The sequence below is a fragment of the Alosa sapidissima genome, chromosome 17 (assembly GCF_018492685.1).
Source record: "Alosa sapidissima isolate fAloSap1 chromosome 17, fAloSap1.pri, whole genome shotgun sequence".
In the NCBI taxonomy this organism is placed as follows: Eukaryota; Metazoa; Chordata; class Actinopteri; order Clupeiformes; family Clupeidae; genus Alosa; species Alosa sapidissima.
This window is the reverse complement of record NC_055973.1, coordinates 15229634-15252005: the sequence shown is the minus strand read 5'-3', so window position 1 is coordinate 15252005 and position 22372 is coordinate 15229634. Positions and strand designations below refer to the sequence as shown.

Here is a 22372-nt window from a genome sequence, read left to right as displayed (position 1 = left end):
TCTATTAAATTAAATCCCAACTATTTTGGCAATTGGTTTGTGTCAAAAATTCTAATTTCAGCTTCTTAAAACCTGAATATTTTCAGCTTTACTTACTCCTCCATGACCATAATGAAAACTATATTTTGCATTTTGACAAAACAAGGCGTTTAAGGACATAGCATTAGCCTTTTGGAAACACTGATCAACATTTTATTGCTCCAGCACCTAATTGATTTGAGAAAATAATCGACAGATTAATCGACTGTGAAAATTATTGTTAGTTGCAGCCCTAGAGATGATTAAACAGAAAGTTTGTTTTGTGTGCATTGCATGTAGGGTCAGTTTGCTGTTGAAGACAGTCCAATATGGATGGATTCTAGTACTTCAGCCCAGTGTTCAAACCTGGAGAAAGCTGTAGGATGTGCTCAAACCTTGGCTGACATCACTGGTTCTCGGGCATACGAGGTGCGACCATTTCTAATCTTAAGAAATGCAGTAAATAAGTGATAGAGAGGTAACTAAACTGCACTGCCTCTCTATGTTTTCTGTTCTGGTATCAGTGTTGGCCTACTGACCAAACTGCATGCCCTCCCTGTGTTTCTTGTTCCAGGTGGCTTTTTAAACCTTAATGTCACTAAAGTTGACACTTTAGAGCAGTGGTCCCCAAACTACGGCCCGCCACCTCATTTTGGGTGGCCCCCCAAAACATGTCCGTGGTATATACAGTAGCAACCGGCCCGCACGGGAGTACGACATCGTCAAACTATAACCTCCGCAATTTCCCCCATTCATTCTCTATGGCGAGTCTTAACAGTACACATGTAATACTCTTTTTGTCCACTAGTGGTTGTTTTGGCGCTGCTTCGCGTTTGCTATCAAAAACGGAATGAAATGTAGGCCTATCTGCAAACAATGCAATGAGGCTATGCTGACTGCATCAGTGCTCAAAGTATTCTAAAAGTTTATCAATGAATTGTTAATAACTAACTAACTTATATTCAAGTCATTTTTCTGGGACTTTCTGGGATAATTATTTTTATTTGTTCAAATGTTGAATGGTGGTCATTTCAGACCACTTAAGCACTTTGAGAACTTTACATTTTCAGAGTTCAGAGTTCACACATATTTAATGAAATATACTTTTGGGACTACCTGCTAATACTTTTGGGAATGCAAAAGTCTTTTTATTAGTATTATTTAATTTGAGTTACATTTTACACTGATATGGCATGATGGCAATATAAACACAGCTAACAATGGTATTACATTGCAAAAGCCTATAGATTAAATGTAATGGAATATTCAACTAAGGTAGACTGCTGTTGTTCACAGCACTAAGATATTTATGGTTACTGATATACTCCGAGTCTCTGGCCCTCTCTTACAGCCAGGCATAGTAAGCTGGCCCTCGGAAGAAAACGTTTGGGGACCACTGCTTTAGAGTGTCACTTTAGAGATTTCGTATATGGCCTCTGCCAGATGCAATAAAAATAATCATCATGGTACTCCTGTAGTAGCCAATCAGGAAGTTTCATGAGATGGGCAATTATTTTTCATGTACACAGCACACTGAAGTGCTCATCTGATGGCTAAACCACAGAGGATCGAAATCACTAATATTAGTTAGTAATCTCAGTTAGGGTAAAATGTAGTCTACTCAGTTATCTTAATAATTGTCCTGAACATATGTATGTATGTTGATGCATTCACGTGATATTAAGCCTTGTTTTAATAGCGTTTCACAGGAAATCAGGTCGCTAAGATTCATCAGTCAAAGCCTGACGTGTACAGTGAGACAGAGGTAAGGGGATATCTAATGTTGAAATGGCCATTGTTTACAAACTTACTTTAGCAAAAAGTAATTTCTTATTAAAATATAGAGTATATTCTGTTGGTGCCTTAATGATGAATGCATCTGTGTGTGTGTTTTTAAAGGGGTAATCTATAGCTAATCTAAAAATGATCGACGTACCCCTCTGTAATTGTAGAATGTGTGATTTTCATTTCAGAGGATTTCACTTGTCAGCAGCTTTGCTGCCTCCATATTTCTGGGTGATCATGCACCGGTTGATTACAGTGACGGTAAGCACAAACAGACTTGAAAACAGTTTCTTGTTGTTACTTCCTAATGTATATTAAAGCTGAATGAGGTTGAAATGAAAGATTCCCTTTGCAAAGAGAGTTTCATGGCGTTAACTGTTTGTTTATTTCCTCTGTTATCCAGGTTCTGGCATGAACTTGATGGACATATTCTCGAAACAGTGGTCGCTGCCCTGTCTTCAGGCCACAGCTCCTGGTCTACAGGCTAAACTAGGTGCCCCAGTCCCATCCACTGCTGTTCTGGTACAGATTTTTGTATTCTGTGTTCTCTTTTACTGTGCAACATCGTCATTGTTTTTGAAATGAGACTTATTGGCTGTCTGTGCAGGGTGATGTGTCCTCTTACTTTGTGAAGAGATATGGCTTTCCTATGGACTGCAAGGTGGTGGCATTTACTGGTGATAACCCAGGTAAATAGGAATCTTTTTCCATGATGACACAGTTAGTGTTGTGGTCAGCTGTAGTAGTATGTTTGTAATTGCATTCATCCTTTAGGCTGAAGAGTATTATTAGTTTATGTGTTTTAATTCTACCTTGACTTCCTGGCTTTCTGATGGATATCGAGCCATTCTCCAAGATTTAGTGGATGTTTTAACGTCATGATGTCACTAGGTGGCAGCAGCATTTTACTCAATGTTCCATTCTACAGTACTATCACTCTGGTGTGTTTAACACACATGTCCACCGTCCAAGAGGAGGGTGTGTGTGAAAGAGAGAGGGTAAGAGCTGGCCCAGGGCCAGACTGTTTTCACTCGTGCCTCTTTGGTAGACGTGGGTTGACATTTTTCAATTAAAAAGCACCAGACGCAGATCACCACAGAAGTGACCCTGACACCCACCACCCGCCACCCCATGCCATCCTGGCTCAGCGGTGTCATCTGCATAAAAGGAGCTTTATGGCCAATAAAAGTGCCGAAGACGCCCCAGCAGAGGGTGTGAATAGCAGCCGCCAGATCTCTACAGTGTCTGGTGGTCAGCTTGATGAGCGATTTCCCATGGATTAATGGATCCAATTGTGCAATTTACCCCCATTCAATTAATTATCCTACGGGGTTGCCACATCAGGGGCGACCAGGATGCATTATGGGTAAGGTACCATGAGAGTGTTCAGCTGAATTGTAATTAGAATCAAAAAAGCACTCGACAGGACAGGCTGAATTTTTATCTCTGTGTAAAAGAACTCTGCTGGTGTTGACTTTAATATGAAACAGTAGGTATCACTTTAGTGGGTCCCCCGCACATGCTCAAAGATTCAGGATGGAAATGCAGGAACTGAAATGAAAGGACGGGCGACTCCTGATGTATTGAAATGAGAATTCGGTTGCGGGATCATTTTTCTTGGGCCTGTCATAGCTCGCAGAAGCCCCCGCACATGACAACACACTGGGAGATTTATCGAACTTTTTCTGCAAGGTCACCAAGAAAGCCGATGGACGGGAATGATTAAATTTTAACACAGTCCGCCCACTAAAGTCCAAATTAAAACATGTAAAAGATGCTGCTTGACACTTTGGGTCTCGTTTATGTCTGGCCCAAAGGTTTAACATCTGTATCACAGTTGCTAACATTATCAAATGTCATCTCTCATAGATGTCCCTCATTAATGATCAATATTGCAATATATGCAATATTGGCAGTTTGCGACCGAATAGAAATTTATTAAGTAACTCATGGCTGAGATGTGCAAGCCTTAAATTAAAGTAATTTATCCACTCTTTGTGTGAGTGCCTTAAGAGCAAGGCTGCAGACTTTTGATTGAGCTTCATGTTTCAGGGTCCCTTGCAGGAATGAGGCTCCAAGAGGGTGATGTAGCGGTAAGTCCTCTTTGAACTCAAGTGCATTAGTCATGCCATTATTGTGGTTAAGGTACATGTACTGTATGCCATGTTTACAAACCCAAATTCACTGCACGGGAGTGGTAACATTTTGTGATGCTGCAAATGCAATATGGAAGACTTATACAAGTATTGAGAGAATTTATTCAAGAGCTCATGGGGTAGATATCTCCAGCTGTTCTCTTCATCAAAGTGTGCTTTGAGACACGAGATCGATGTAGTTTATATGTTAAAAGAACAGGCTTTGATCTTCGCCCCTAAATGATGGATCATGCATGGATCATACACTCTTGGAATTCTCACTGATAAATAATTCCTCTGACCTTCAGCCACACATGGGTAGCCCGCACATTTAGCAAATCCAGTAAGCTAACTGGCATTCCGTTTGTGTTTAACTTCAAATGCATCAGTAACATTTCTGGGCAGTAAAACGCATCGGTAAGATTACTGGGCATGCTTGAATTGAGTCTGACTTCTTAGTTGTCTTCATTCTTAATGCAAAGCAATATTTTATGATGTTTCAGTGACATTCCTATAATGAACAAAGAAAGTTAAAGAAACTAATTACCCATCCTCCGCTTGCAGTGATGAAAACCCTTTTTTGGTAACCTTGAACAACTGGAAGAGTAGGAATCATTTCTTTTGGTTTTGGAGTTTTGAACTAAAAATCCCAATCAATGTGGAACTGGAACCAATCAATGTGCTCCCTCCCATAGAACCCCACTTCCATAGTTTGAATGATGTGCACACCATAGTTAAGTCATCTCATAACACTGAATGTGCCTCCGTAGAGGACTGCGATGCAGTGGAAAGTTACATCTTGTTTTCCCTGGCAAAGAGCAGAGCTTGCATACAGTACATGCTAGAGGTTGGCTTTTAGTAAAAAGCACTTTAGCATTGCATACTGAAATGTGTATAGAACCAGCACTTCATCAGACAGTCGTGTGAATTTTAGACAAGACTTTGTTTGTTATATGGTTGGACAGAGGCTGTTCTCTGTGGTGAAGGGGTCATCATCAGAGGCAAACACAGAAGAGCGTTATGTAGAACAAGAGAGTATCAAAGCTTCATTTCTTCTATGCTGCTAGATACAGGCTGTTGCAGTAGATTATCTGACCACTGACCTGTATCATTAACCATTGGAACATGGACATCAGGGGCATCTGCTTGCTGAAACAAGGGTCATTTGGGAGCCAACTGAATATCACATAAATACAGTAGGTTAGTGTATTAGTAGAAGTGCTAAATGAAGATACGATGAGGCAATGTGTCATAAAAAGAAATGTATTGTATTTGATGATCCTGTTGCTTTGACTGTAAAAGAGCCTTTGATCAAAGAAGTAATGTGATATTTTGAATTTCATGACTAGAGACCCAAGAGTTTCACACTTGCTTTCCCCCTTTAGGTCAGTCTGGGTACTAGTGATACAGTCTTCCTATGGATCAAGGAGCCCAATCCTACCATAGAAGGCCACATCTTCTGCAACCCAGTGGACTGCCAGTCCTACATGGCTTTGATATGGTAAAATATCCAGCCTTTCTGTTGCACAGAGGGGGCACTGAATGATTTGTACATCACATGATCTATAAAAAAGACAAAACCGCAGGGAGAGCCCAACCTTAAACAAGACACACAATTAATATAGACTTTAGAGAGGTTGATGCACCCATGATGATGATATTAAAATTTAATGAAGCCTCAAAGGGTTCACCCTCATGTCCAGATAATTTTATCAGATTGTGGCGGACTGATAGTGGTCTATATGAAGGGACTCATCAGTGGCCTCATGAAGTCTGATGTTCCGTGTCTGAAATTATGAGCTGTAGGGACATAAAAGACTGGGTTCCTCCCTTGTTCGTGTCTCTCCTGCAGAGCCGAGGAGTACTGGGATGTAGAGGTTCTGCTCAAAGACTTGAGAACAGATCTTGTAATTACAGTCTTGCAATTAGAGAACAATTGAGTATGGAATATGTTTGGTGTCCAGCGGTAATGCTGTTTCATTGTTCTATTGTTGCTGATCCATTTTGGAAAATAACTCCTTGTTCTCCCTGCTCAGAGCATTGCCTGCTACTCTGTAGCTGTTCTCTCAAAGTAATTATGTTCACATAATTTTGTATTCTGACAGAAAAGCAATCTCTGTAGTCCTCCTGATAACACTTTAAACTCTTATTTTACATACCGTATGTATTATTTTACATATGTATATCTCTGTAGAAGCTTTCCCTGTTCACTTTTAATTAAGGCTTTACAGTTAAGGAAGGATGACAGATTTTGTCCTTGTTTTTACCTCTATTATGTTATCCAATAAGTAAGACTTATGGCAGAATGACACCTTTGCAGATTGTCAGCCACAATACCAACAAAAATGCAATATATCAAGAATGCCAATTACCAGAATTCTTCTCCAGATACTATGCAAATTGAGAAAATCTAATATGCAACCCTGGCAGATGTGATATTTGTGAATTAGAAATACCCCTCCTTTGATATTTTGAGTAATTTGTAAACTTTAAGATAAAACAGGAGGGTTCTTTGGATATTCAGAAGTCAGTGGTATTCAGAGAAGTTTAGGGATGTGTTGGATGAGGAAAGGTCAATTGACCGTTCTGCTCTGCTGTGTTTCTCAAATTCCTTCCTCTTCTGTCGTTGCCCTCTTCTTCTGATGCATTCACTTGGTTTTATTCACAATCTTTCTGTAATGACCTCTTTTGCTCCCCTTATACACTCTCGGCTTCTCCACCACTCTTTCTCTCTCCTCTCTCTGTGCTCATCAACAAACTAGCTGCCCCCCCCCCCCCTCCTCACCTCAGCTTCCTCCTGGCAGAACACCTCACGCTGTTATTTTTATGGGGATTCAACAGATAAAGAGTGGCCCTAACGCAAATGCCCAAACTTGCAGATCCTGCCGGCAGTGGGCATACTGGGCATCTGTTTGCACGTGTGTGTGGATGGTGGGGGTGCTGCTGCTGCTGCAGAATGTAATGTTCAATGAATCCCAATTAAAGTATTAACCTTGTCCTGTTCTGCATCCCTAGTTTCAAAAACGGCTCCCTGACCCGAGAGAGGATCCGTAATGCGTGCGCTGGGGGCTCCTGGGACGTGTTCTCCAGGTCCCTGAGGTCCACCCCCGTGGGAAATCATGGCAGTCTAGGTGCTTGCTCACATGTGTTTGTCATTTCATACCTGACAGCCTGACAGATGAATGCGAGTGGGTTTTAACGAGTGCTCGAGTGGCAAACATGTTTACTCCATGCCAATCCACGATTCGGTTTAATGCATGCAAATGCTCGAGTGAGCAAATTACTCCGGTCAAGACGCAGGTCACTTTTACACACTTTTACTTGGCTTTTTTCTGTGTTTTTGCAGGCATCTACTTTGATGCGATGGAGATTACGCCCCCAGCAGTGGGAATTTACAGGTTCAATAAGGAAGACCAAACAGTAAGGGTTCCACACAGGAGTATAGAACAAATAGGTGTATTGGTCAAGTCATGTCACTTTTATTATGTCCACCATTGCATGCAGGCAGCTTGTAATATAGGGTTTGTAAAAGCTTTTTCTTTTTTTTTCACAAATGTTTGGTCTTTGATGGCATACAAAATGTACACTAATCCGCATGTAACTTGGTATGGTTGTAGCTCCACATGGCTGATGTGGAAGAGATGGTTTGTTTTGCTAGGTGTATATTTCTCTCGCAATAGCTTGAACTTTATCTTGAACTATAATTCCTTATGAATCAGTTCAGTTCAGTATAAATAAAACAAACATGTTTACTCTATTGTTGCCATTCACATAATAATTCAAGATAACATTTGTCTTGGAATGGAAAATATCTTGCTATTTCACTTCATTCTCACTCTATTCTTAAGCTTACTCTTGCTTAAATGCGGCAGTCATGTTATGCATGTTATACATCAGGCTCATCTTACTGATGAACAAATCAGCAGGTGCTGGCCCAAAAAGCAAATATAATGTCTCAATGAGGGCATGTATGGATAAAAGGAGTAAGAGTCAAACAGGTGAACCATTCAATTATTTGACCCAGTCACACTGTGGGAGATTTCTGCTGCTGTGTCTGATGGAGAGACTGGCTTCTGAGCTGAGGTGCACTGCTCATACGATGTCCTCGTGGCTGTGTGAGATTAGGTCAGGGGGCTCCTCGGTGAGAATGTGGTCAATAGGAGCGGCTGTGTGTGTGTGGACGGGGAATCGTCCCCTGTCTCCTGACCAAAAAGTCTCCCTTCGTGCTTGGGCCCCGTACAGGTGGAGGGCTTCTCAGGTGAGGAGGAAATCCGAGCCCTGGTGGAGGGACAGTTCCTGGCCAAGAGGGTCCATGCCGAAAAACTGGGCTACAAAATCAGTGAGTGCTCAGGCCCTGGCTCTGTTCTGGTCTGGTCTCCTCTTTCTATTCACTCCTGTCTATGGGTCTTCTTGTCTAATTGTCAATTGGTCTGCTCTGCTGTGTTTTCTCATATTCCTTCCTCTTCTCTCGTGACCCTCTTCTTCTGATGCATTCACTTGATTTTATTCATAATCTTTCTGTAATGACCTCTTTCGCTCCCCTTATACACTCTCGGCTTCTCCGCCACTTTTTTCCCTCTCCTCTCTGCGCTCTTCAACAAACTAGGCCGGCCATCAATAGTCATCAATAATGAACTCTGTGGTGAATGGTCCCTTCTTAGTAAATGTCAATGGCTATGTGATATTCTAGTTCTTTGTGCGAATGTATGTGTAGAATATCTTTTTGAAGGCCAGCCTCACTGCATCTAAGAAATAAAGGGAAGTACAGGCTGAATAAAATGTAGTCTCATTGTGTGAAGGTCTCTGGGTTCGGATCTGAGTGTGATGTTTCTAATACTGTAGGTCCACCATTCATCTCTGTCAGTCCATACATTTATGACCGTGTGGGTGGGTGTACATGAAAGAGCCCATAGCTACCTGAATACATGTGGAACATCACACACACACACACACACACACACACACACACTCACACACTCACTCACACAGTCAGCCACACATGCGCGCACACACACACACACACACACACACACACACACACACACACACACACACACTCACAGTCAGCCACACACGCACACACGCACACACACACACTCACACAGTCAGCCACACATGCACACATGCACACACACACACACACACACTCACACAGTCAGCCACACATGCACACATGCACACACACACACACACACTCTCACACAGTCAGCCACACATGCACACATGCACACACGCACACACACACACACACTCACTCACGCAGCCACACATGCGCATGCACACACACACACACACACTCACTCACGCAGCCACACATATGCGCACACACACACACACACACACACACTCACTCACGCAGCCACACATGCGCATGCACACACACACACACACACTCACTCACGCAGCCACACATATGCGCACACACACACACTCACGCACACACACACACACTCAATCACGCAGCCACACATGCGCGCACGCACACACACATACACTCACTCACACAGCCACACATGCGCATGCACACACACACACACTCACTCACGCAGCCACACATATGCGCACACACACACACTCACGCAGCCACACATGCACACACACACACACACACACACACTTACTCACAAAGCCAAACATGCGCACACACACACACACACACACTCACTCACTTACGGAGCCACACACACACACACACACTCACTCACGCACTCACTCACGCACGCAGTCAGTCACACACTCACTCACGCAGTCACACACACACTCACGCAGCCACACACACACTCACGCAGCCACATATGCACACACACGCACACACACACACTCACTCACGCAGCCACACATGCTCTCCCTCCAGTATAAGGGACATTGATTACTGATGCATCTGCGCTGTTAGCCTTTAAATAATTCACTGTCTGCTTGGATCGCCCCCTGCTCAGTCCAGCAGGTATCGGTGTGGCCGTGTGGAGCCTCCTGGCTCGTCCCTTTGATACCTAAGCACCCAGGGTGGCCTCTGCACAGCGTGCCCATGTAGGAATAGAGACTCAGTTGCGCCAGCATGTTCCTCAATGCATTTATTCACTACCAAACCACCGTGAGAAGTTTTAGTTGGTGTCATATGTGTAGATGTGTTTGTGCATGGGCCTGCATGGGATGTTTCTGGTACAATAACTTAGGGAATATTCACCTTATTCAGCCCCGCCCATTTTTTTAAATTCCACGTTGTCTTTAAACTTCCGGTCGGCTAGCTACGTCTAGTTAGCTTCATTGGGATAACACAGCAGAAGAGGATAGCGAGGCTAACTTACAGAAAAGCTACTCCAAAGTCAGTTTTTTCCTAACTTCAGATATAACAGAATAACAGAAATGTCTTAATGTCTTAAGTCACCAAAATCCTAAATAAACGTTCCTAACTTTAGGATGACCCATAATATATGATGCCAGTCATCTCGATAGAGCTCTGCTATCTCAATGTATCGCAATGGATGTACTGCTCAATCGGAAGTTCGGAGACAATGTGGGCAAAGCTTGCGCCCCCATGTTTGCACGCGGAATAAGGTGAATAGAGAGAGAAAGAGAGCGAGAGAGACGGGCAGATGGACAGAAGGACGAGTGCATCAGGTTTTATGAATGAGGACCGTCTGTAAGTCGCTCCATCATTCCACACATGCAGCGGTTTCCTGTAATGCACATGCAGCGGAATGCTGCCTCCATGAAGCCGAGCGCTTGGGAAAACCCTCCAGTAGGCCTTGTGTCCAACAGCACTGGACTGACCGGCATGTATTTACACAGTGCACTCCTGAGTCCCCTGCACACCTGCTCTCATGATTCAGAGAGCGGGGGACACACATGCCTGCCCCTTCTCGGTCCTGTTCAAAGCCCATAGGATGACACCGTGATCCGCTCAGTGGTCAGCTCAGGGGTACGCACTCGGCAGCATTCTCTTGCCTGCCCAAAGGCTGAAGGGCCAAAATGCTCATGCCCAGCTGCTGACCTGCATACGATGTTTTAATCAGACAGAGCGGTTGCCCAGTGGCCTTCATCAGTGCCTCCACTCCCCAAAGGAGAAAGTGGGATGGTGGATGATTTGCTATTCAGTCCCTCAGCTCCTCACTTCATTCTTGTTCTGCTCCCAGACAGATGGTTCAGATTTCACCAGAAATTCTAGTCTTTTGATCGCAACAGATTTCAATGGGAGCTGTATATACAGAGAAAGGGAAATAGTGACGACCTTCCATCTAAAGACCATATACTGTACTCTGTCACAGCAGGGTTTATTTGTCTCTTTCAAAGCTATAATCATGTGTTTGTGGTTTTCTGCAGAGAGATATTTCCGTTCTGGCTCTCTCTTCCATTCTTTCACAACCTCTCACCGAACCGTACTTATCAGCATTGATGGTCACTGTGAAATGGAAGCGAGGGGTGGGGTGGGGTGGAGGTGCTTGGAGGGGCCAAAGCAGCAAATCAATTGTGGAAGGCATATACTGCATCCATTCCACTTTCTATTGGCACCCCAAGGCTACAATCACTGGCGTGACTGTTTTTAATAGTGCACGCAGGAGGGGACATTTTTCCTTTCATGGGTGTATGTTATGTTAATGCCTTTGTGAAGGAAGACTAGAGAGAGAGAGAGAGAGAGAGAGAGGGAGAGAGAGAGCGAGCGGGAGCATAATTGCTGTGCCCTTTTTTGCTGCCTCCTTCGCATGTTTCGCTTTCATGTGGTACTGAATGTCTGCCCACACACCATCGTCTTGTGCCGATTTGTATAACCCCACTGTGGTGGAGAGGCGAGAAACCCAGGGTCAGTGAGCAAACCCCATAGAGAGAGGGAGAAAGAGAGGGATGTAGGGAGGGAGAGGGCTACCTGGGTGGGGTTTGCAGCGTGAGCTTTTGTTCCATATGGCAGCCCGCTCCCATTAACAAGCTGAAAACAGCATATCGGCCACTCATGGGGCGGCGCCGGACTAATTCAGCAGCTCCGCTTCCCCCACAGTGTACAGTAATGATGCTCTCAGCCGGGCCCGAGAACCTGTTGTGCCACTGGCAACAAGGGGCGGCGGATCGCACAACACCAGCCCCGCTGAATGTTGCCTCAGTAGACCCGCGTTCAGAGCCCTGCTGATACGGGGGTGGAGGGGATTGTATGTAATGAATGAATCATGCCATGCCTCATCTGTGAAATGGTGGTGCTTGGAAATCTTTCAACCGTGCAGTGTTAATCTTTGCCACATGCTCTCATGAAATCTGTCATCTATACTACATATTCCCGTTCCCCCCTAAATCTGTTAAAGGAACACCAGGCAAGCTTGATGATTTTTCTCTACGAAACTCCCCCTCTCTCGGCCTGAAGCTCTTTTCCTTTTCTTTGCGTCTTCCGTCAAGGGTTTTCGCTGCTTCTTCGCTGGCTCTGCCATTATACACACGTTTGCAACAATCGCTAGAGTTTTGTTAGCCTGCCTCTGTGCTGTATGCAGGATGTAAACTGATCCTGCTTCGGTCGGCGGGTACGATACACTGAACTTGCAAGCGGGATATTCTTCCTACAGGCAGTAGGGGTGGGCGAGAGAGTCTTCATTCGCCCTGTAATGAGTCATTTAACCATATACCGACTTACGAAGATGAGTAATTAACGTGAAAACGTTGCCTGGTGTCCCTTTAAAAGTGTAAAACGGAATGAAACTCGCCTCTTTGCTTATCCTATTGTTTTTAACCTGTGCATTTTCATTGTTTCTGTTTTTAGTACCTGGTACCAGGGTCCTGGCCACAGGTGGGGCATCTTCAAATGTGGACATCCTCCAGGTAAGAGCGTAAAATAAAATTATCATTGTAAAATCGTAAATCGTAAAATCATTGGTCATATTCCCTGTGTTTGCTCTTTGTGCATGTCTCCTGTTACATTTGTTGAGTTTATGTAAAGTGGAAATCCGGTGATTTTTCACAGATCTCCGTTTCTCGAGGTCACCGAGTACTGTCGGTACGAAAAAAACTAAAACAATCGGCAGCTACAGCGCTACAGAGCCCCCATGTTTATACCCCCAGAGTGTAGCGCTTTAGCTGCTTGACTGCGTTAGTTTGGGGCAGCCGTGACCTACTGGTTAGCACTTCGGACCTGTAACCGGAGGGTTGCCGGTTCGAACCCTGACCAGTAGGCACGGCTGAAGTGCCCTTGAGCAAGGCACCTAACCCCTCACTGCTCCCCGAGCGCCGCTGTTGATGCAGGCAGCTCACTGCGCCGGGATTAGTGTGTGCTTCACCTCACTGTGTGTACACTGTGTGCTGTGTGTGTTTCACTAATTCACGGATTGGGATAAATGCAGAGACCAAATTTCCCTCACGGGATCTAAAGAGTATATATACTTATACTTATATACTTAGTTGCTGGCTGCAGCAACTCTAAATAAAACCAACGTTTTTTTTTTTTTTTTTGTACTGACAATACTCGGTGACCTTGAGAAAAGATCTATGTGAAAAATCGCCGGATTTCCTCCTTTAAGACAGTATCATTTGTTCAACCACTCCTGAGCTGCATGTGGAGCTTTGCAGGGTAGTGTGCTTCTGCGGTGTTGGTATACATGTACAGTATGTGTGCTTCCCCGAGGTTACTTGTGAATCTAATTCTATTTGACCGGCGTGTGTCCTGAAGGAGCCCAGCTGTGTTTGGGTTTGATTTACAATAAATGGACTGAGACCTCTGCCGACCTGCTTTCCCACACATTAGGCTGCTGCATGACAGAGAAAAAAGAGAACAGGCGTGATGGAGGAAGAGTTTGCGGAGACATTTGTGTGCACTGTTCCAGTGTTTACCTCATGAATGTATGTGTATAGCATCTGCTAGTGAGGCATATCTGCTGTGTACATGGTTTTAATAGCAGAGACAATTTTGCTTCTGTGACAAACAGGGATACTTTATTGTGTCGTAGTTCATTTTGTGCAGTTAGAGCAGTCAGTGTATAAGGGAGGGTATGTAAGGCTGAGCAGTAATTACACTATCAATACATGATGGGAAACTTTATGCCTAATGGTATGAAATTGCTGTTTTGGCACCCCATCATTTTCCTGCTAGGAAATTTGTTTCTAACGCCTAGCATCTCTAACATCTAATAATAGGCCTTTATCTTCTAAAATGAAAAGTAGCTATTGCAACTGCTACATTTCACAACATGGATATGTTGTGTTCACTGCCTCCCTGTCCTAAAGCAATTACGAAAAAGAAGAGATCAGCAGAAATAACATGGCATCATTACCAAACTACTGTAGCGTTTGCAATCTATCCAATGCAGGGATGGATTACTGCACGGGCCTACCAGGCCCAGGGGCCCAAGGGGTCAGGGGTCCCTGAAGCCCAAGCCATTACATGGAATCATTGCCTCAATATCAACACGATGTAGGCTATGAATCTGATTGAATTAAAGTATTGGCCATCCCCAAAATCCACCAGAATATAGGAAATCACATCAAACAAATTGAAACACAAATATGCGACAATTAGTGGGGGGGCCCTTAATACATCTGGGCCCAGGGGCTCAAAAGTTCATAATCCGTCCATGATCCAATGGGCATTCTCTATATTCAATACCAGCTAGGCTTAACAGAACAGGAAAATACCACGTGTTGCCTTTTCTTTCAAATGCTTTCAAATGTTCACCTATGTTGTAAAGTAACATATTACCTAGTACATTATCCCTTACTTGTCTCACCCAGATCACTGTTTGTTCTTAACTGCCTATTGCCATGATTATCTGATCCTTTTCACTGGCATTCTATAGGTGCTCTCGGATGTTTTCAATGCACCGGTGTACACCATTGATGTGGCCAACTCTGCCTGCTTGGGCTGTGCCTACAGAGCTTTGCATGGTAAGGCCAGCATTAGAGCTGCACCAGCTGTATGTATATGTCCACCTGATGCTCTCAGTTGGGCAATGATGATATTTGCAGTTGATAATGTTTGATTGTCATATTTGACGGCGTGTTCATATTTTTAATACTGAGCATATTTGTTTTTTTTGTTTTTTTGAACAAACAATAATGTATTAATGGATAGTAAAGATGATTGTTCTATGTATTGAATCAGGCATAATCAACAGCAGGCATTTAATTTGTGTTAATTGTAGTCTCTGTATTCTGTATTTGTACGACTTGGGTGTCTGTGTTGTACGACTCAGGTGAGGTCAGTAAAGCCATACATTGTACCTGGAGAGACACATTTTTTCCCGCATTTTGTTTTTAATAAGGTTGCTTTGTGACCTGCTGGGTTGTTAGAAGTTGGCTTGGACAGCTGTGTCATATGAACACTGTTGACAGACTCGTCAAACTGTTCCTGGATTCCAAGTTACATTTTCAGCGAGACTCACCGTCTATTTTTGATTTCCTTCATGTTCCCTGTCACCCAAGAACAACCAGTAAAGGGCCTGTGTTGGTGCAATGACAGTCGCATGTCATATATTGCTTCTTGTCTGCCTTTGTTGGGAAGGGGATGCGATGCAGACAGACTTATCAATTTGATTTAACTCACTATATGACGGATAGCATTGCTTAAAAGCTCTCCATGATCCTATAAGGACTGGTCTCATTTGTTTTGAATGCCAGACGGTGGAATTTAATACTTCCTGTTGCTTAATTAACACAATTGAATGGAGGGGCTTTTAGAGATCAGCATTTTTAAATCGGGCTTTAATTACTCATGTATTATTCATACTTTGTTTTTCTCCTCTGTGCTGTTTTTGCTTTTTTCCCCCAACTGTAACCCCTATTCACATAATCCACACTAATGCATCGCCCTGAGCACTCTTTTAATGGAAGTCAAAACTTGCACCACTGGCAAAAGCTCATGCGGCTGCACCATCTTCTTCTGAGTAATTCTAACTGCTTCATAATTTATGGGGTAGGCGTTCTCAACACAGCCTCTGTTAATTAAACATAACATTATTGTGGAATGTGCAGGATTCCTGGTGCTGGAAATGTCACGCCATTTCCAGAGATACCACTGATGCTTCTTGCACTCCTGACCCTCATGCATGACTTGGTAGGACACCCATCTCAGACCCGCAGGTTTGCCAGCGTGCATGTGTATTCTTAGATCCTGCTCTCCACAGTGTTCCAGTACACTTCCAGTGAATACATGATGTTGTCATTCTATACACAGGTCTTAAAATGTGGCCTAAAAGCTTCTTTTTGACTCTGTGTTGGGAGTTGAAGGACGGACAGGCCAGGGGATGTTGGCCGCGGAGAAGGGCTTTTTTTGTTCTGACAGACTCCAAAAGAAATGACGTGCTCTGATGTTCAACAGCTCATGTAATAGTCTGTGGCGTTGTGGTCAATTGAATTCAGAGTGCCTCCTCATGCTGGCTTTGGAGCAGCATGACCTCCAAGTCCACAAATGTTTTAATCAACTGACCACCACAATCTTCAGTCTGCTGCTGTTCTTCAGACACTGTAGTGACCAACTGCTGCTGACTGTGCGCAGACTGCCATCGTAAAATTAGAAAACTGACATCAGCCGAGTTTCTCGTTCAGCACTTTAGCTTTTTATATCTGTGTCCATTTGAAACTCCTCATGATCACATGTTCGATGTCTTATCTCATTAGCTGGAAGCAATAGATGCACAAGTGTTGAATTTATTTTGTTATTGTAATTGAATCCAATGACTTTATACTAACAAAAGAAACCGCTGAAGAGTTAAGGTGGTACATAGAAGAAGAAACTAATGACATATAGAGTTGGAGAGGGTATTCCAAACTTTATTGCAAAATAACATCCGTCTTCAATGGGCTTCTCGTCAAATTAATCCACCTCTGGGTCCTGTCTCCATAATTATCCCACATTACATCTTGTCATAAGTAGGCCATAAAAAGAAGGAAGCTCAGACATCATGGTTGACGAATGTCAGCACTGTTAATGCTGCTAATCAAAGAATAAAACGGGGCCATAGTTTCAGCTCACCTGTGTGCCACTGTCCCCCACTTTTTAGTGGAAGTTTGAGTGAGCTGCTCTCTGGTCATAACAAGACCATTTTAATAATGTCCTGCACTATTCTTTAATTGTGTCATTATTTGTTATGGTCACTGGCAACCAGCAGAAGAGGGGAAATAGCCATGTGGACGTTGAGTGCTGTGGCCTTCAGGCAGGGTCTGATGCATCCATTGTAATTTGGCTAAGCTTGATTTCATTTCTATTAGTATTCCTGTCATGTTTTGTCGCATTTGGGATTCTCCTACTGTAACTGGATCTCGTCAGGGATGGAGAACATGAACCAATAAATATGTCTCCCACCCTTAACGGGGATGGATGCCGACTTAATTCAATAAATTTGTCAGTAGCAATTGGCTTGCGTTTGACGTGTGGACCGTGGATCAACATGTGTGTGTGAGCGTGCACTCTCGCTTACACTCTGGCCACTCGGCTGAGAGGCAAATTTTCCTGATGAATAAAACGAGGAAAAAGTGCCTCCATGCTCTCTGTGTTCTCTGGTTTTGACAATTGTCTGGCCTTCCTGCTGAAATGAAAAATATCAGACAGCTGAACCGAACCACCCGCGGCAATCGCTCAGAAATGCCTGTTTTTTTTTTTTGGATTCTTTGAAGCTCGGTTGGATAAACTCACAATAAAATCTAAAGTAACAGTGAACAAGTGAAGTCAATGGATATCAAAGAGGTGATCTAGACCATTCATAGTTAAGGTCATCAGCGTCACAGAGCATTGCATAAGCATCTCTGGGGCTCGAGAGAGAAATTCTCTGTGGTTGCTGTAGGACGCGATGCCAGACGGGAAACAAAGACTCCTATGTGCTGTTCATCTGATCCGCACATAGGTACGTTCAACAGAGTACAGGGACATTTCAGGACTTTAATTTATAGTTGCTGCCTTGCTAGCCTTCAGGGATTCCCTTTCTCAGCAGACTGCTGGGATTTTAAACTAGACGTGGAATTTATAGTAATATTGCTTGCAGTCTTAATCTTTCACGTAGAGAGTGTTTGTATAGTAAGCAGCAGAAGCAAATGCCGATTAATAAACTCAAATAATAAGAAAATTATATTGTCAAATGGGTTTATGAGTTGGTGTTCCATGACCGATCACATCTGACCAACTAATAGTTCAGGAACACACAGGACATTTTCCACATGTTGAATTGAGATACTTCCAGGTACAGCTGCAGTAACTTGTTAATAATGCTTCTCCATTACCTGTTAGGATGTTTACAGCGTAGAATCACATATCTGTAAAACAACACCCCTAACAATGTATGTCACATATTAAATATTTCCTGTGGATTCTATTGCCATGCTTGAGACGGATTGTGTTCTTATGTACGTATCAGTCCAACTCGTGTTGCTTCCACTCTGGCTGCCTGTTGTTTTCCACCTGAAATATTTTACCATATTTTTAAAGTCCACTCTTGTTTCCATAATCTTGTTACGCTCATACAAAATCTCCCAGGTACATTATTCTTGTTTCCTTCCCTCACTCTAAGTTTCTTTTTAAATATTTCAGTGGCTTGTTTGCTGGACTCACTGTGAGGCATTGTTCCCCAGGGCTGGTCGCTGAGGCTGGAGTAGCCTTCCAGGAAGCTGTCCGTAATGCCCCTGAACCACAGCTGGCTGTGACCCCAACCCCAGGGGCAGAAAAGGTTGGTTTGCAAACTTATTAAACCCATAAAGAATACAACAACAACATATTGCTCATTCATAAGTGTGAATTCAGAGTATTGGAGTCGAGGTCCTCAGCAAGGCTTCACAAAATGTAGTCTAACTGTATGTATCCCCCATGGACAAAGAATCAGCTATTATTTAAATTTAGATTCATTACATGCTGATGGTCACCTTCAGCCTTGATTCATACAGTACCTTTAGTGCTGAAACACTGATGAGGCAACAGATGTAGAGGCAATAAAGAAATATGTTGCATCTGCAAAGTGTGTATATAGCACATTATTAACAACAAGATCATAAATGAACTAGATATGGCATGTACAGTAAGGTAATGTCCTTAGCTTGACCATATGGGTGAGTATTTTATGCAGTATGTGCACTATGTTTAATCCATTGCCATCAAGAGCACCAGATGTGAAATTTCTCTGGCTAATATTTCAAAGTAAGGAGAGATGTTATGTCACCATATAGTTCTGAATAGGCAGTCTCGAGCATCTGTAGAAAAGGCTTTCATAGAAGCAGCCTGCTCAAAAGTGCCTGGAAGATTGCAGTGCGCAGAGCAACCTCATGTGATCCATCACAGCGTTATGGTGTTCCTTGAGTCTTGCTCAATTCTGCCGTGTCCTTATGGCAGGGTCACATGGGGGGAACCACCCCCTCCCCCCCTCCCCACACACCCACACACACACCGCTCCACCTCCAATCTCTCCCCATCAGCCGCAGATGCCGCGGCCCACGAATGGCCTACTTTATGACTCACTGCTTCTTCATTAAATGCTTCATCCCCTTGGTGAAAGCATTGTAAAAGTAAATTACATGCCACCCAGGCTCGGTGGCCGTTCCTGAAAATGTCGGGTGCGCAGAGGAGGGGAGCTAGCGCCGTGGGTGTGGTGCCGCAGCTGGGTGGGTGGGTGGATGGCTAGTTAGGGTGGGGTCAGTTGAGGACGGCGATCAATGAGAGCTAAACGCTGACAGATTTAGCCTTTCCTGGTCCCTCATTTTCATTTTCATTTCATTTTTGCCCTTTCTTCTTTTTTTTTTTTTTTTTTTTTTAAATAAAGCCGAGCAACTGGAGAGCCAGCAAATAATTAACAGGCCTGTTTGCCTTTTTAACACTAGTAGAGTTCATGCCGAGCTGTGAAATGACATTGTGCAGTGGGGACATAGGGATGGTGAGGGTATACACACAGTGATGTTAATCTCTCTTCTAATTTGGAGGCTGTGTGCGTTTGTGTGTTGTGTGTGTGGGGGGCGGGGGGGGGTCATCTGGTGTGGGTTGGTCAATGATCAAAACGCCTCCTGTGAAGTATCATGGATAACGGAAGCTAGTCTTCAATGCTTCTTTTCATGACAGTGTTCCCTCAAAAATGTACTGTACATATGACAGCCTTGCACGGAGAGCTCTTCTCATCACTGACACTTTCGAAATGAGCATTTTGCTTTGTTCTTTAAATATGGAGAGAGATAGCTGCTGTCGTTAGGCAGTGAGTGGATTCTTTTATCTTTGGGCTGTAAGTAGGAAGCAGTACACACAAACACACTTCACACACACACAAACACACACACATACAGTCTCCATAATGTTCTTGTTTATAATGTTCAGCCTAGTGAGATATTTGGCTACAAGGTACAGTACTGTATACTGCAGATACTGGCATGCTATATCCTTTGTTTTGAAGCACAACTTTAATTATTTTTCATAGTCTGGCTAGAGTGAATACATTTTCTGAGAACCGATTGTTACTCACCATACTTTTGTATATATTTTCCAAAAATGAAATGAGATGACTTCTGTAAATAGGTTGAAACATCATCAGATGACCATTCACCTACAGTACACATTGAATTGGTAACGCCTCCTCAAATCTAGAACTATCTAAACACAAATCTAAACCAGTGCCACAATTACAGCTTGACTTCTTTTCGACAGGCCATACACTCCCAGGCACGGTCTCCTACACACACAAGTGTTTGGCTCTAAGTAACAAGGTGTTTATGCTGTAGTTACCGGTATGGCATATTACTTACTTTGAAGCACTGGAATGACTTTTCCTGTTGGAGTGGAACTCCAGTGCAGACCCTTAGGATGTAATACTCAGTTCAAGGTAGATTTTGTAATTTTACAGAGCTGAGAACACTTTCAAATCAATAATGCTGCTATCACCCACGCTTTAATAGAAATTAATAGGACACATTGTCATATGGGGTAAACTTTGAGCAGCCACTAATGTGCAAGAAAATGAAAATTTATGATTCGTTAAGGAGCCATGAATAGCTTAGTTTTTGCCGTAATGATGATAATAGGGAGTATTATAATGATTTATATATTTTTCCAAATGGCCTCTCCCCACCACACAGACATTTATACTCCAAATCTGAGGAAGAAAAAGCATCGTTTATGGTTGATGGAAAATTAATTTGCACTCTCAATTCATGAAGCATACCATCCTATTTTCCTGCATTGAAAGAAATACTCTGCTGATATGACAGTTGCAGGCAAACTTGCCAATTAGACAATGCCCATGTTCCTTCCTCCAGAGCTTAATCACAGGAGGAAAGGCCTGTGACAAGTTTGTGCAGTTTGTAGTGTGCGTGCGTGTGTGTGTGAGAGAGAGAGACAGGAGAACAACGGATCTGTTTCACTAACCAGTGACGGTAATAAAAAGAGTGAAGAGGGACCGAAAAGAAAATGAAGAGAGACCGATTCTTGTGAAACATAGAATACAACCCTTGGACAATTGATATTTTCTCTGAACTGTAACATGTATTGGAAGCAATGATATAAAGTCACTCGATACAGGCTAGTTTGTCATGTAATCTTTCTGTTGGAAATATTGACTTTGGATAAAACACCATTATTTGACAAGATAGCTGTTGCTTGTTTATGAACATGGACGACACGGGTCATAGTTCCACCTTCTCTCATAAATGCTTTATTGGGCTCAGATGTGATTAGGAGGAAGGCAATGGTAAAAAGCATAACACTGTTAGCATGCTAATGAAACAACTGAAGCACATACTCTGTGAAGAGGCTGTGTTAATACAGGTCACCTCCCCTCCTTACAACAAGGCAGGAAGAATATTACTCAGAATTGTTACTTAGTAATTGGCCCTGACTTGTCAGAATATCTAACTAGGAATGGGACTGCACATCAGGTTGTGTCTTACATTTCTTACACAGCTTATAACCTTTGGCATGGTACCCATAGTTACTTCCATGGAAGTACCTGCTTTGCAATTCTTTTTTCCTTTCCTGCAATTATTTTGTCTTTTTTGTTTTGGCTCATACCTGAGCCATTAGGAAATGAATTAGTCAGGATTAGGCGTGTCCAGCCTGACACTTGTGTTGGAAATAACACAGGTAAACGTTACCTTTTGCTACTCCCTCCGTGCGGCAAAGGAGTTGCGGCAAATAGGTCTCTGGCTTTCCATTCTGTAGCTCTCCATGTAATGACTCATTTGTTCAAAATCATTAGTGCTATGGCCCCATTGTTTCCCTCCCCTCCCTAATATCTTTTGCCATATGGCAGCTTCTCTACTGTCATGTCCTCATGTGGAATGTTGAAGTGCTTTTGCAGTGGGCGGGTAAAAGTGAGATCATCGTCTGTGCCTGAAATATAGATCTGTGCTAATGGAGTTCTTAGTTCATCTCGTCTCCCTATCTGCCAGATTATTTTATAAGTGAGCACCATGACAAAAGTGACAGGTCCATTCTGATAACATGAACATGATAAATATATACATAAACAAGCACATGACCAAACACATCATGCCTTTTATGCCTTTTGGGA

General features: G+C 43.2%; 1 protein-coding gene across 4 annotated transcripts in view; it reads left to right on the top strand.

The window, feature by feature from the left end:
• The window catches only part of xylb (xylulokinase homolog (H. influenzae)), a 31196-nt gene that overhangs the window by 2770 nt on the left and 6054 nt on the right, over nt 1–22372 (top strand). For all 4 annotated transcript variants that reach the window (XM_042068450.1, XM_042068449.1, XM_042068452.1 and 1 more), the window contains exons 6-18: nt 319–447; nt 1718–1783; nt 1992–2064; nt 2207–2325; nt 2411–2492; nt 3856–3896; nt 5324–5439; nt 6954–7069; nt 7285–7358; nt 8181–8277; nt 12676–12734; nt 14702–14789; nt 18465–18559. In XM_042068450.1, coding sequence (XP_041924384.1) covers nt 319–447; nt 1718–1783; nt 1992–2064; nt 2207–2325; nt 2411–2492; nt 3856–3896; nt 5324–5439; nt 6954–7069; nt 7285–7358; nt 8181–8277; nt 12676–12734; nt 14702–14789; nt 18465–18559 — 1155 coding nt within the window. The remainder of the gene's footprint in view (nt 1–318; nt 448–1717; nt 1784–1991; nt 2065–2206; nt 2326–2410; nt 2493–3855; nt 3897–5323; nt 5440–6953; nt 7070–7284; nt 7359–8180; nt 8278–12675; nt 12735–14701; nt 14790–18464; nt 18560–22372) is intronic.